The 14,108-nt window shown below is 42.8% G+C and overlaps 1 protein-coding gene across 3 annotated transcripts in view; it reads right to left on the reverse strand.

Annotated features, from left to right (window-relative positions):
* Nsmce2 (NSE2 (MMS21) homolog, SMC5-SMC6 complex SUMO ligase) overlaps positions 1-14,108 on the reverse strand; it is a 214,035-nt gene that overhangs the window by 5,905 nt on the left and 194,022 nt on the right. For all 3 annotated transcript variants that reach the window (XM_048358382.1, XM_048358383.1, XM_048358384.1), the window contains 2 exons: positions 1,886-1,983; positions 1,389-1,495 (listed from right to left, as the gene is read on the reverse strand). In XM_048358382.1, the coding sequence (XP_048214339.1) occupies positions 1,389-1,495; positions 1,886-1,983 (205 nt within the window). The remainder of the gene's footprint in view (positions 1-1,388; positions 1,496-1,885; positions 1,984-14,108) is intronic.

The following is a 14,108-nucleotide window of genomic DNA, read 5'->3' on the forward strand; positions in this document are numbered from 1 at the left end:
AGGACCATCCAGATAGCTGCGGTCTCCAGTGGCCTATCTCTAAGCCCACACCCACTCGAGGCAGGCTGGGGAATTCCAGCTCTAGGTCAGGACCAGCAAATTTCTGGGTGAAGCAGAAGTAAACCACACATCAAAAGGACTGTTATTTTTCAGAGAGTGGGTCACACCTGCCATTCCATTCCTGAGACAGGTCTGGGGAAAGAGCTCATGAGGTGCCAAAGCCAGTGAAAGCCAAAATCATGGCAGTTATGGGCAAAGCCCTGGGCCTCTGGTTGTGGGGGAAGGGAAGCGAAGGCAAGGGAAGATTCCCCAGGAAACTTCCAGTGGGGAAAAAAAAATTCTCATTGGTCAGTATTCATCACATTGCTGAAACCTTTTGGGAAGTTACTGAAATAATTTTAAAAATATGAGAACTGAGCCAGGCGCTAGTGGCTCACATTTGTAATCCTTAGCTACTCAGGGCTGAGATCTGAGGATCAGAGTTCAAAGCCAGCTGGAGCAGAAAAGTCCATGAGACTCTTATCTCTAGTTAGCCACCAAAAAAATGCTGGAAGCAGAGGTGTGGTACCGTCTTTGAGCAGAAAAAGCTAGGGGCAGGGCCCAGCCTAGAGTTCAAGCTCCAGTACCAGCACAAAAAATGAAACAAACAAAAACCAACTTTCCTTCAACAAATCTTAACCATCAAGACCACGGGATAAAAGTCCTTATCTTAGGAATGCTTAACAAACTTTTAAAAACAAATTACTGCTCTTGCAGGAAGAAAAAAACAAAACAAAACAAAACAAAAATCCAGGACAGACCTTTTGGTAAGCCTATCTGAAGAGGGAAAAAGAATGTCTTTAGATCACAGCTCTTCTTCCTCAGACTATTCTTTTTTTTTTTTTTTGCCAGTCCTGGGCCTTGGACTCAGGGCCTGAGCACTGTCCCTGGCTTCTTTTTGTTCAAGGCTAGCACTCTGCCACTTGAGCCACAGCGCCACTTCTGGCCATTTTCTGTATATGTGGTGCTGGGGAATCGAACCCAGGGCTTCAAGTATACGAGGCAAGCGCTCTTGCCACTAGGCCATATCCCCAGCCCCCAGACTATTCTTTTAACAGTACAAATTTATAAAAATTCTGTGACCTAAGGACTAAAATTCAGCCCTATCTTTTTTCCTGTTTGGAAGGTGTGGTTGAAGTGCCTTTTCACCGATCTCCATGAAAACACCGCTCATCTTCCCCACTGCTCCCCAATGCTATACGTCTAGAAAGCCAGCTTCCTCCTTCACAGTGCTGGGGACGGGGGAGAGGGGAAGGAGGGGCTGAGCAGCATTGCCCCCCCCCAGCTGCACACGGTACCTAATGGAGGTGGGCCAGGAGCCCCCATTCTCCCCCACTCCTTCTCCTTACCAGGCCTTCTTCTTCCGCTTGTGCTTGGACTCAATCATGCGGACAACAGCTTCCTCTTCATAGGTGTGGCCACACACTTTATTTTTCACTGGTTTCTTCATTTCCAACTGGAATCAAGACATTAAACTTTCAGGAATGATAATAATCAATTTCCAGTGGTGTTCCTCTGCTGCCTACCCCCCCCCCCTCCAGTGCCAAGCTATGCTTAATTTCCTTTTCCCATGGCTTTACACAAGCATTAGGGTAGAGATCAGGAGATGCAAGGCTAAGGCAACAGTGGTGCTTAATGTCACTTGGCCTGTGCGCTAGGACTTAGGATATGACTGAGGAAAGCTCTTTCCATTCCAAACCTTCCACCTTCCCTCTCCAACCCTTATCCATGTTTTTTTTCTCCCTCCCTGGAGCCAAAAGTGAAGTCAAATGACAGAACAAGCCGGCAGCTTTTGGCCCTGTGAGGCAGTTGCGTTCCCTTTCAGGGGAACATGGAAGAAGCATACCTGGGTAATGGGGCAGATGAAGTTGATCTGGCTCTGGGTCACAATCATATCTTCATCAACTCCTGGTCCCTCCGTCTCTCGGTCTGCTTGCAGACCATCTAGGGGAGAAGGGGAGAGGCTGAGCTCTGTGGTCCAGGGCCAAAGACAGGAAGGAAGCTGACAGTTTTCAGGGTCTATTTGGTGTGTTAGCCCCAGTGCTAGGCACTTGGTTGTTTTTAAGAGATGATGCCTGATCCTGCTGAGTTTAGATAAGGAAATTGAGGTTCCGGGCACTGCCACAACACCTAGAGGCCCCGGTCTAGGAAGGCACCCTGGTTTCAAGCATCTATAGCTCAGATGCAACGAGGAAGAGATGAAGGATGTGGCTCTTGGCTCAAGACAACAATCAATAGATGGCATTTGCTACAGGAGAGTGTAGAGGTTCTCAAAGTATGGGGATGCAGATTTGTATTTTTAGACAGAATAAGGACCTCAAGGAGCTTTTTAGAGACAGGGTTTCAATAGGTAGGCTCAGGATGACTCTTAAATCAATCAAATTCACTATGCAGTCCAGGCTGGCCTGAATTTAAAGTCATTCTACCTCCTCCCCGCAAGTGCTGGGATTACAAGAGTATGCCACCACACCTAGTTTCAAACTTTTTTTTTGGGGGGGGGGCAGTTCTGGGCCTTGGACTCAGGGCCTGAGTACTGTCCCTGGCTCCTTTTTGCTCAAGGCTAGCACTCTGCCACTTGAGCCACAGCGCCACTTCTGGACGTTTTCTATATTTGTGGTGCTGCGGAATCGAACCCAGGGCTTCATGTATACGAGGTAAGCATTCTTGCCACTAGGCCATATTCCCATCCCTCAAACATTTTTTTTAAGTGTGGGTTATACTTATCAATATTTATCATATTAGACATTATGATCCACGAAATTTTAAATGTATTTATTAATTTATTCTAAAAATAACAGTAACAATCTTAATACATATTAACATAAATAATGAAAAGTTAAAATTCTATTTTGCACAAAAATGGGGAGAAGCCTAGCATTGTTTTCTGTTATTGTTAAGTTTGACTGAGAAGGCAGCTGGATTTTGCTATCTGTGCAAGTGATCTATTTGTCCTAAAATCACATGCCAGGGGGACTCCTGAGAAATTTACTCATGAAAAGAATGAGTGAAAAGGCAAATGACTCAGACTACTATTATGAAAACAGTAACTCTGACCTGAAGGATACCCTGAGGGGCTCTTAAAAAAACTTAGCTGTCCCAGGCCCCCACACTAAGGAAGTATAGCCTGGAGTGGTAGGGGTGGCTTTAAAAGGAAATCCTTCCCTTTTTCATTTCACCACACAGATCCCTTCCCCAGGGAAAATCAGGTGCTAGATGACCACTTTGTTTCTGGAGAAGCAACACAGGTTGAGCATACCTAATGTAAAAAGCACACCCAGATGATGACATCACAAGTGGAAAATTCCACTGTGAAAGTGTTTCATGCAAGTAAGTATCTAAAATAGTCTATTATCTTCAGGCTATGTGTAGAAGGGGTATACAGAACCTAAAGTAATTATCTGTTTGAACACGAGTCCTAGCCTCAAGACATCTCATTGTGTGGAGCAAACCCTTTTGGCCCCAAGCATTCTGGATATGAGATATTCAAGTCCTGTCTGTCATTTGTTGATGATGTATTCTTTGCTTCTCCTTTTTCCCCTGTCTCTTTACCTCTTCTATTCCTTCTTTCATTTTTGGAAGAATAATATAGACATAAAATGATGATGGGCTGGGTAGCAGAGAGAAACTCAAGAGATAACCGAACAGCTTAGAACTTTCCAAGAATGTGGGCCTGGGCTGTGTCCTCGGCCACTTTGGAGCCACTCTTGTCTTCTTAATCTGTCACAGCTGCTGCTGCTGCTGCTGCTGCTGCTGCTGCTGCTGCTGCTGCTGCTGCTGTGTGTGTGTGTGTGTGTGTGTGTGTGTGTGCTCATGAGTGTGTGCTCATGGAGGGGGTCGCTTCCCATATGCTGTACCCAGATCCTAAGAACCCGGGGAAAGATGAACAGTTCACAACAAGTCTCACTGTGTATGGGAATTGTTTGTATCTCATTAAGCTATTAAATGCCCATCGTTTCTACATTAAAGTATTTTTTTTTAGTAAAAAAGTATTTTTTCCTATTAATGTGCTATAGGGAAATCCTTGGCTATGTATGGGTCAGAGGGCTTTCAGTTCCATGGAGCTGAATTTGTGCCTCCGGCAAGGCCAGATGGAGTATCTACCTGGAAAGGTACTCCTGGGGGCAGGGAAGGGCCATGGAGCCCCTGTTCAGGGTTATCCAGTGAATTAGGGGCTGTGAATTAGCCAAGGATTCTGCTTTCAGCTACTCTGGATTTTGTAGTGACTGGCCTTCTTTTGTTGACTAATGCCATCTGTTTGCCAGCACGCTGACCCCGAAGCCAACTCCCTTTACTTGGGAAAGGTGAGAAGGAGGACCTCAGGGCTCAGGACAGGGATTTTAAACCACTGGGCCTGAAGGTGCAATGCCTGAGGCCTTCCACCTTCTCAGGTCCCCAGACCTTGCACCTATGAAGAGATTTCATGCTTCTGGGGACTTGTGGTTGGTGTTCACAGTACAAGAGTCAGAGAGCTAAAAGAGTTCTTTTATCAACCCAGTGACTCAGGAAAGTTGGATAGGTGAGGTGAAAAGCTAAGAGCAGGCTGGGAGCCATGCTGTCTCTTGGATTCACTTTTCAAAGCCTCCTCCTGTGGGCTGCTACCTCCTATTTCTGATTGTATACTTGATAGGCAAATAAAAACGGCTCTGTCAATTTCTGACATGGTTTGTTCTGAACTGATGGCAGATTTCTGACTATAAATATTACGCCATGGAATTCACTGGAAGATATGTTAAATGCATAACAGAGTTCAGCACATATGAAAGACTGTGGGCTTATTGGTTGTTTTCTATTTTTAAATTTCAAAAGGTAGAGGAAGCAAGAAAGCACAAATCAAAGGCATTGCCAACCACTAGGGAAGGCTGAGTGAGGAACTTCGAGACAGCAGAGATCACGAAAGAAGAAGGTCTATCAGTGAGGCGGGGGAGAATACCAGCAATGAGTAATAGCCTACAGACCGAGCGTCTAAAAAGAGAAAGAGTTCAATAGCTACACTTCTCTAGGGACAGAACATTGCCTCAGCTTAAATCTATATTTATAGAAAGTGATATTTATGTTGGGATTCTACAGTGTGCTAACAAAAGGTCACATCTGGCAATAAATATCACATACAGTGATTTGACTCAAAACCAAAACTTTGTGATAAGCTTGGTAAAAAAAAAAAAAAGAATGCCGGAGAGAGAATGATAGGTCATCTAGAGTCACTAAAGTTTCAAGACTGAGGCTATATCTTCTAGGTTTCTCATTTATACCTGAGAAAACGGAGATCCAAATAAACTAAGCTTTATTCAAAGTGATGCCAGGTGTGTAATGCATTGTTTTATGTTTTTGAACTAAAATCAGTGTGGTTCTGAGAGTCCCTCTCACCACCAAATTGTTATCTCAGTATTAATAGCAGCCCTATTTTACTGGAGGTTATACAGCAGCTACTGCGCTAAGCACTTTATATTCCATTTAACTTCACAGAACCCTCAAGAATAACTATGTTGCTACTCCCATTGTACAGAAAAAACTTAAGCCCCACAATATTTCTAAGGAAAATAAATACAGAAACTAGCCTCATAACAAATAATTGGATTAAACTATTTTATTATTTATTAAACAGACGAGAACTTTTCTGTTAAGTAGATAAATAAGCAAACATGTCATATTATGCACTACACTAAGCACCTCCACATCTACAATTATTATATTAAATAGTTGTAGATTGAAAATGTATTTTTACAAATCAGGTCTAGCCATGTGCTGGTGGCTCATAATCCTAGCTACTTAGGAGGCTGGGAGTGTTGGTTCGAAGCCCAGCCTGTGCAAACAAGTCTGGGACTCTTATTTTCAGTTAATCAGCAAAAAGCTGGAAGGGGAGGTGTGGCTCAAGTGGCAGAGTAAAATCAAAGCAAGAGTGCATGGCCCTGAGTTCAAGCTCCAGCATTAGCATACATACACGAAATCATGTCTATATTGAACACGTACACAGTTTTTCTTGGCATTATTCCCTAAACAATAACAATTTACATTGTCTTGGGTACTAGAAGTGATCTAGAGGTGATTTAAAGTATACAGAAGGGTGTGTAGAGGTTAGACATGAAGATTCTGCCTTTGTTTAAAAGAGACTGATGGCCCACAGTGTTCAGTGCCTGTAAGGGTCCTGGAGTCAATCCCCATGGCTAGAGGGAGAATACACATTTGCATCCAGATGTCTGGCCTGACGCCCAGGCACCGTGCAGAGGCAGAAGGCCTGGACAAAGATGAGCATCTACAGTGTCGATGTGAGGGATGTGGTAGAAATTAGGTAACTGGTGGATAACTTATGTCAGAAAATGAACACAGAAAGAAGATGAAATCATGAAGGTATCTAAAGTGTTATTTCCAAAGTCAACCATAAGCTCCAGTGATGATCACCCATGGGGGACAGTGCCTGTATTTATTTGTGGTTAATTTTTGACTGTAATGAGCCAAACAGCTCTGTCTTTGGTCTTCCTCAGCTCAGTCAATACCTAACCTACTTGCTTCAAAGCAAAGCTGAAACCTTTGGCCAGGTACCATGCTGAATCCTGTGATCCTAGCAACCTGGGTGGCAGAGATTGGGGAATCGTGGTTGAGGTCATCCTGGACAGCATAAGAAGAAGAATCACAGCCCAGGCTGGCACTGGGGAATAAAGTGAGACTCTGCCTTAAAAAGAGCCAGTGGATAAAGGGGCTGCAGATAGCTCTCAAATGGTATGATGGAGCGCCTGCCTAGCAAGTGTCTTGAGTTCTGCCAAAAAACAAAACCCAAACAATCAAAACAACCAAGCCATTTGGGATCACTCCCGACTCTCTCTTCATTCCTCAAATCCAATCCCAGTTCTAAAACCATCTTCCCAACCTAGCACCTTCTCTTGCTCTCTACTAAACAAACATGACCATGTCCTGTCTGGACATCTGCAGTACCCTCCTGACTGGTGCCCCCCGTGTTCACAAGGGTCACAACCACGCTGTGCAACCGCTCTAACCTACTGCCTGCCATGTTGTCACTCTGGCCTTTTCTCTGTTTCTGGAACATGCCAAGTTCCTTCCTGTCTTTGGGCCTTTACACTAATCTGCCTTGAGTGATCTTCCTGCTCCTCCTTCCTTGTCATTTTAAAATGTCATTTTAAATGTCACCTCTTTGGATAGGGCTTTCTGCTGTCCAAGCTGAAGAAGTCTCACAGACTTTCCCTATTGCTCCGTCAGGGCTTTCTGCACAGCCTTATCTGTAAGGACAGCTTTCTCCTGTCCACCGGCCTTCTTCCTTCCCTTCCCCCTTGTCTCTCCCAAGAAAACAAGGTGCTTGGGGTCGGGCTTAGTGATGTTTTTTAGTGTAAAATAGTCCTTGAGGGGACAGCAAATGCTCAATAAGGAAGGAATTAGCCTATTTTTCACAAGATTATACTTGGTGTATTTAACAGACGTGGCAACAGGAACACACAGTTTTGCTCAATGACTTTATAGGTTGTAGTCAAACAACAGAACTTTTCACTGTAGCTCAGGGTGCAGTCTTGGGCCCTGAATTACATGTCAAAGGCAGGAAGTAAATATAAGTTTTACAATTACAGTAGGCCGTGTGGTAATTACAAAGGAGAACCCAGACATGGTCTTGTGGTCAGAGAATACATTTGGTTCTGGCCACACACAGCCCTAGCATTAGTCACTAGTCTGTCTTCAGGCATCCCAAATTTGGCTACTAGTTAGACTGTTTTATGCCAGCTGGGAATAAAAGTTGATCACTCTGTGCTTTTTCAATTAAGCCTGAATATTTTTCTAACGGCACTTTTGTCTTCAAAGTGGTAGCATATGAAGAAAATACTATACAAATATTTGCTGCCTGATGGAAATGCCTATTAGACTGCCCAGCTTATTTCACTTGCACTATTCTGGGACTGCATATTTGGAAAGGCTGAGCTGGTGCCTAGAAGATTTGGGGGCTACCTGAGTGTGTGAAAGAATACTAATTCCATGTCTGAAGCTTACAGTGTGGTGACAAGAATCCAAGTTGGAGCCAACTCCTGGCTTGTTTCTCCTACCCAAGAGCCTAAAGCTGGGGTTGTCAGTGCTCTACCTATGGACTTAAGAGGCCTTCCTAGATCATGGAATGACAGGTGTACGTGTGTTTGTGTGTGTGTGTGTGTGTGTGTGTGTGTGTGTGTTGCACTGAGGCTCACTCTGCTGGTATTCTGGAATGTCCAGCTCTGCACCTCTGTTCCATCTTCTCTCTTCCCTTTCTTTTCCTTCCTTCTTCCTTTCTCCTCTCCCTTTTTCCCTTTTTTTTGTATGCTAGTACTGGGACTTGAACTCAGGGCCTTGTGCTCTCCCATGGCTTTTTTTGTTCACAAAGAGTTGTCTTACTGTACTGGCTTTGATCTGTGATTCTCAGATCTCAGCCTCTGAGTAGCTAGGACTCTAAGCATGAGCTACCGGAACCCTGTTGCACTGTAGTGTCATTCTGGGACTGGTGGTGTGTCTAAGTGCCAGCTGCTTCATTAGGCCAAGCTGCCATTTCCCCTCTCGAGGGAAGTGAGTCCTTACTTCTCAACACTTCTTGCCACCAGCTGATTCTCTGTTGAGTGTAAAGATTTTGCAGAGTTGAGATTTGGTCATGTTCAGATAGAATCACACAGCTAAGCATCTCCTAGATGCCTACAACCATCACAAGATGGCAAAACTCAACTAATATAATTTTTGACAAAGCATTCAGTGACCAGAGTTTGAGTTAATACAAGCAGTGAGAATAACTGTCAAAATACAGAAAAGATCCAATAAAAGTTACTTATTCAGTCCCTATATTTATTTAGGATAATCTGTGATTAGAAACTGTTGCTGCTATTATTATTTCTACCACCACTGTATGCCAGACATTGTCCTTACATTGGCAAAAAACCAATCCTCACCCTCAGAGCTCAGTCATATAGGATAAAAACATATAAAGCCAAGTTGGCCCATAAGAGCTGCACATATATGAGAAAGAAGATCCCAGGAGAGAACAGGAGATGGCATCATATTCTTTAACTTAAACTTTCCCATTCAAACTATTTTGTGTGAATGGAACTTCTTCTTAAGACTCCTGAAGGCTCCTTGTATTCAGACAAGCACCACACTTTCACCTACCGAATTCCTCCCCTATGCTACACACTACATACCAAACACCAAGCATAGGTAGAAACAGAACTGAGATCAAGTCTGACCCAAATACTTCACTCCCTGTGCAAGGAGTGACAGATAACATCTGGGTTGTGCATCTCTGGAGATGAGGTGAGGAGAGAAATCCAGGTGGCTTTCCTGGAAAGGTGATGACGAAGCCATCCAAGGAGGTGTGATAAAAAGAAGCAAGGGCATCAGACAGTGAGAATCACAGTCAAGAACACAGGAGCTGGAAACAGTCTGCTTGGACCTACCTGTTTCAGTTAGTTTATTAAATAGGTTCTCCTAGAAAAGTTCTCTCCCCTTCCTTTGCCTCAATCTTCTCATCTATAAAATGGAACTAGTTATGGTGTTTACTTCATAAAGCTGTATGGGGATTAAATAAATTAATATGGGAAAAGTTCCACTTGCCTGGAAAATAGCAAGTGATCTAAATTTTGCTCTTCTGACCATTTAGATTAATTTACTCAAGTTTCCAGAGAGCCAGTGTGTAGTGAACGCCTACAATGTATATGCTTATAAGTTAAATAAAAGTGATATGCTCTTCACCCAAAGTGAAGCTGCAAGATGGGCCGACCTGGGATTCTACGTGGGATAGACCCTTCCATGCCCCAGGCAACAGAGAAGCCTCAATTAGCCTGGCGTGTCCAGCATACTGACACTGCACTATTGACATCTTCAATTTGCTGTCTGCTTTCCCTTCCTGGTTCTTTCGACATACTCCTCCAAAGATCTTGAAAGTAAATGGAATGAAGAGTTTTGAATCATTTCCACCAAACAAGCTGACATTTTAAGTAGATGAGCCCTTGTGTATTATCTATTTATCTATTGTTGGTTTAGACACATTCTCTGTCCTTACCTGACATCACATACTGATTTTCCTCCATCTATTAAATACTGTCAAATATGAGGGCTTGGAAATAATCAGAACCCAGAGCATTGGCTAGTAGGAAAAAAGATTACTCAGATTAGATCCGGTCATTCAATATCCATTTCAAGACAATAAATATTAACATCCCCAAACCTGTTCTTGCATGTAGTATCTTCTTAAAAGAGTAGGTTTAGTAACTGTACCTAGGTCATCAAGCAAAAGCTAGGCATTTAATGCACACATTCTGTTTGTTTGCTCTGGGCAATTAACTGGAAAAATATGTAACGGGCAAAGTCTGATTAGCTGTCATTGAGAGGGAATAGCTATGACTCTCAATTATTTTGATTTATGATTACGTTTGGAACAGCAACCCCTGCAAGATAAGAAATACCCTTTGAGCTCATCTTCATATCTTACATTAGAGTGTGGCGAATACCCGCTGTCCAGGGATTGGGGCAGTATATGCACCCTACTCCAGTAGCCTGTTCATCCTCTGTCTTTGCACTACCTGGCTCTGTCTCTTCTCTGCCCTCAATGCTGGGACCACCTCAAGCCCCCAGCATTTCCTACTGAGATTATTACAAAAATTATTTATCTCTCTATCTGTCTCCTCAATTGATTCTTTCTATTCTAACTAGTTATCTTTCTAAAGCCATGGTGTTTGACATGGTGACAAGACTATTAGATGGCCCAGAACCCACCTCCTATGGTTATCACCCATAGGTTACCATGGATACAGGTCCCACGATCTATGTCCATCCCCAAGTGACAACAGTTTGCTCACATTGGCCATGCTGTCCTGTGCCTGTTCCAACTTTGTTCTAGCTACCCGATACCCTTCTAGACTCAATGCAAGTGCTATCCAATGATATCCAGAGCCCAGGTACATCTTCTTCAGCCTCAAGAGAGCCTTTGATCACTTCTCTCCTGATCCACCAAGCTAGGGACTCCTTGTGGGTAGAAATTCTGCTTCATTCACCTTTCTGTTCTCAGTGAGCCAGGATTTGAGGCAAGAACTCAACCAGTCTTTTAAAAAATATTGATAAAGAGAAAGTTTAATGGAAAAGATCATTTCAAGAGTAGAAAAGAAATGTCACATGTATACACCATATGTGAGATATAGAATATACAGTCCTCTAAATACTATAAGACTAGTCAAGAAGAGGTCCTTTGATTCCTTATCTTTGGAGTTCTTTTCAGTCTGAATATTATTTTGGGTACATATGAAGTAGTGTTTGGGTTTTACTTTTTGGTGCTTTTCCCCCAAGACTGCCCTTCTTTGGTCTCGCTGTGAACTGGTATCTTGGGTCCTGCTTTGTCATGTCACTTTGCTATTTAATTCTAACAACCGCATATCAGGGAGACCATTCGCTGTTTGTCTCTCTGTTCTTGGCTTGTCTCACTCAACATGATTTGTTCTAGTCCCATCCGTTTCCCTGAAAATGCCATTATTTTATCATTTCTAATAGCTATGTAGAATTCCATTGTATACAGGTATCACATTTTTTGGATCCATTCATCTGTAGTGGGGCATCTGGGTTGTTTCCTTATCTTGACTATTGTGAACAGTGCAGCAACGAACATGGAAGTGCAGGTGTCCCTGTCATATCCCGGATCCTGTTGCTCAGGGTAGATGCCTAGGAGGGGTATGGCTAGATCATAGGGTAGGTCTAAATTTAGTTTTTTGAGGAACCTCCAAACTGCTTTCCAGAGTGGTTGTACTAGTGTACATTCCCACCAGCAGTGCAGTAGGGTTCTTCTTTCTCCGTATCCCCTCCAGCATTTGTTGTTGCCTGAGTTCAGAATTTAGGCCATTCTACTGGGGTAAGGTGGGTGTGTCAGAGTTGTTTTTATTTGCATTTCCTTTACTGTCAGGGATGCTGAACATTCCCGCATGTGTTTCTTTGCCATTTTTATCTCTTCTTTTGACAAATCTTTCTTTAGCACCCTTGCCCATTTAGTGACTGGTTTACTAGGTTTGGGAGGGATTTGTTTCTTGAGCCCCCTTTTATGTGATGGATATTAGGCCTGTGTCTGTTGCATTTCTGGGGAAGGTCTTTTCCCAACTGGTTGGCTGTCTTTCTAGTTTAGTAGCTATGCCTTTAGCTGTGCAGAAACTTTTAATTTTAAGGTAGTCCCCTTTGTCCAGTCTCTCTCCAATCTGTTGTGCCCCTGGAACTTTGCTCAGGAAGTTCCTCCTAACCAAAGTCTTTTGAATGACCAAACATCTGGCTGCTGAAGCAAGAGGGTGTTTTAAATACTGTTATATATAAATTGATCATAATAAGATATGAGCAGAAGATTGTTTTTCTCCCTTTAATACTGGGAATTGAACCAGGGCCCCAAGCACACAAGGCAAGTGCTCTACCACTGAGCTATACCCTCAGTGTCAGACTAAGAATTCAGTTGAATCATAGTATCTCCACTGAGAACTCTATTATTAGAAGCAGTGTCTTAAGGTAGGAAAAGGTTTATAACATGAAGTGGAAAAGAGAAAATAAAAACTGTACATGTAGCAACTTTTAAAAGTTGAAAGAAAATATGACAAAGTATTGCATTCCATCATGGCCAGGTGATATAATGCTGTGCATGAGACCTGGTAGTAGGGAAATCAGGGCAATTTCTGAGGCCTTTGGAGAATTACTTAGCTTGGGCTTTTCCTATCTAGAATATTTCTTGAAACCAAGTAACATTTATGAGGTGAGGGAGGACTGATGTAACAGGGATGGACTTGTTTATTCCATTTGTCAAACTGAAACAAATGATGAAATAAGGCCCAGAGACCATAATGTTAAAAAAAAAAAAAAGGAACTTTAAAGACTGAAAATTGCTCAATGTTAAAACTGCAACGTTTTAGTTTTGGGTAGGACAAGGCACTATCTCAACATGGGAAGAAAGAGCATTTTCCAGATGTGTTAACCCAAAAGTAATTGTAGCATTTCTAACTCCTCTGCTCACCTACAAGGTAATAATATCAAGTGAGCTTACATCCTATCTCCTCTTCTAATTTTGGTACTCTAGACCAAACAACATGCTGGCAGAGAATGTGAGTTTTGAGTAACAGAATAAAGTGAATCCTAAGAGCAAAATTTGTTTTGTAAAGCTTCTCAAAGTAAATGATGAGCACTAATCTTCACGGAAGGAAAGATGATGACACTAAAGGTGTCTCTCTTGGAGGGAGGTACTGTGAGGGAAGAAGTGTCTCTTTTACTTGGTACACAGGTGGTGGCAGGGTGGTCACATCTGTCATTGCCTAATGCTGTCCTGACACTGTCATGAGGGGCACATGTTGCCTCCCAGATGCCAAGTATTTACTACTTAGGGTCTACTCAGCACTATAATTAGAAAATCCTAGTATTCATTAAACATGCCTATTTCTCTCTTTTACATGTATTTGATAAAGAGTTTCAAGAGTGATTTTTTTTGACCCATTTATAAATTCTTCTTTATGGTGGCATAATGCAATTGTGTTTTCTTTAAAAAAAAGATGGGAGGTCAGTCCTCAAAGTATATTCAATATGGGAGAAATTTAAAAAGGTCAAAGCTTGAGGGTCTAGATCTATTGAGGCTTAACAGTGCTGTCAACAACAATGTCAGTGAAGCCACCCAAAATGTAGCTCAGCTCACAGGCTGGCCAAGGGGTCAGAGCCAATCAGGGCGGAGCTTCCTGCACTAATGAATCCATAGACTCTCTGGTGTGCATGGACATCTGTTTCCAGTTTGAAGGGTTCTGTCTGAAGTTAGCCTAACAGAAAACATACTCCCCTGAAAGAAAAAAAAATCTTGCTGACTGGAAAGAAGAAATAAAATGAGAGTAAGAGAGAAAAAGAAGGAAGGAGGGGAAGAGAGAGGGGAAAAAGAGAGGAAAAAGGGAGACAGGAAAGGAGGGAGAAAGGAAAAGAGGGGGGGAGGAACGGAAGAATGGAGGGGATAGATGGATGGGTAAGGGAAATCTTTATTTAGTATTGCAGATCCCAAGGAAAGACCTAATGTTGGACTGCCCTAGACCTGTCTTTGTCCCTAGGCCTTCCTTCCTCTGCCCCCA

Source organism: Perognathus longimembris, chromosome 12 (assembly GCF_023159225.1).
Source record: "Perognathus longimembris pacificus isolate PPM17 chromosome 12, ASM2315922v1, whole genome shotgun sequence".
Lineage (NCBI taxonomy): Eukaryota > Metazoa > Chordata > Mammalia > Rodentia > Heteromyidae > Perognathus > Perognathus longimembris.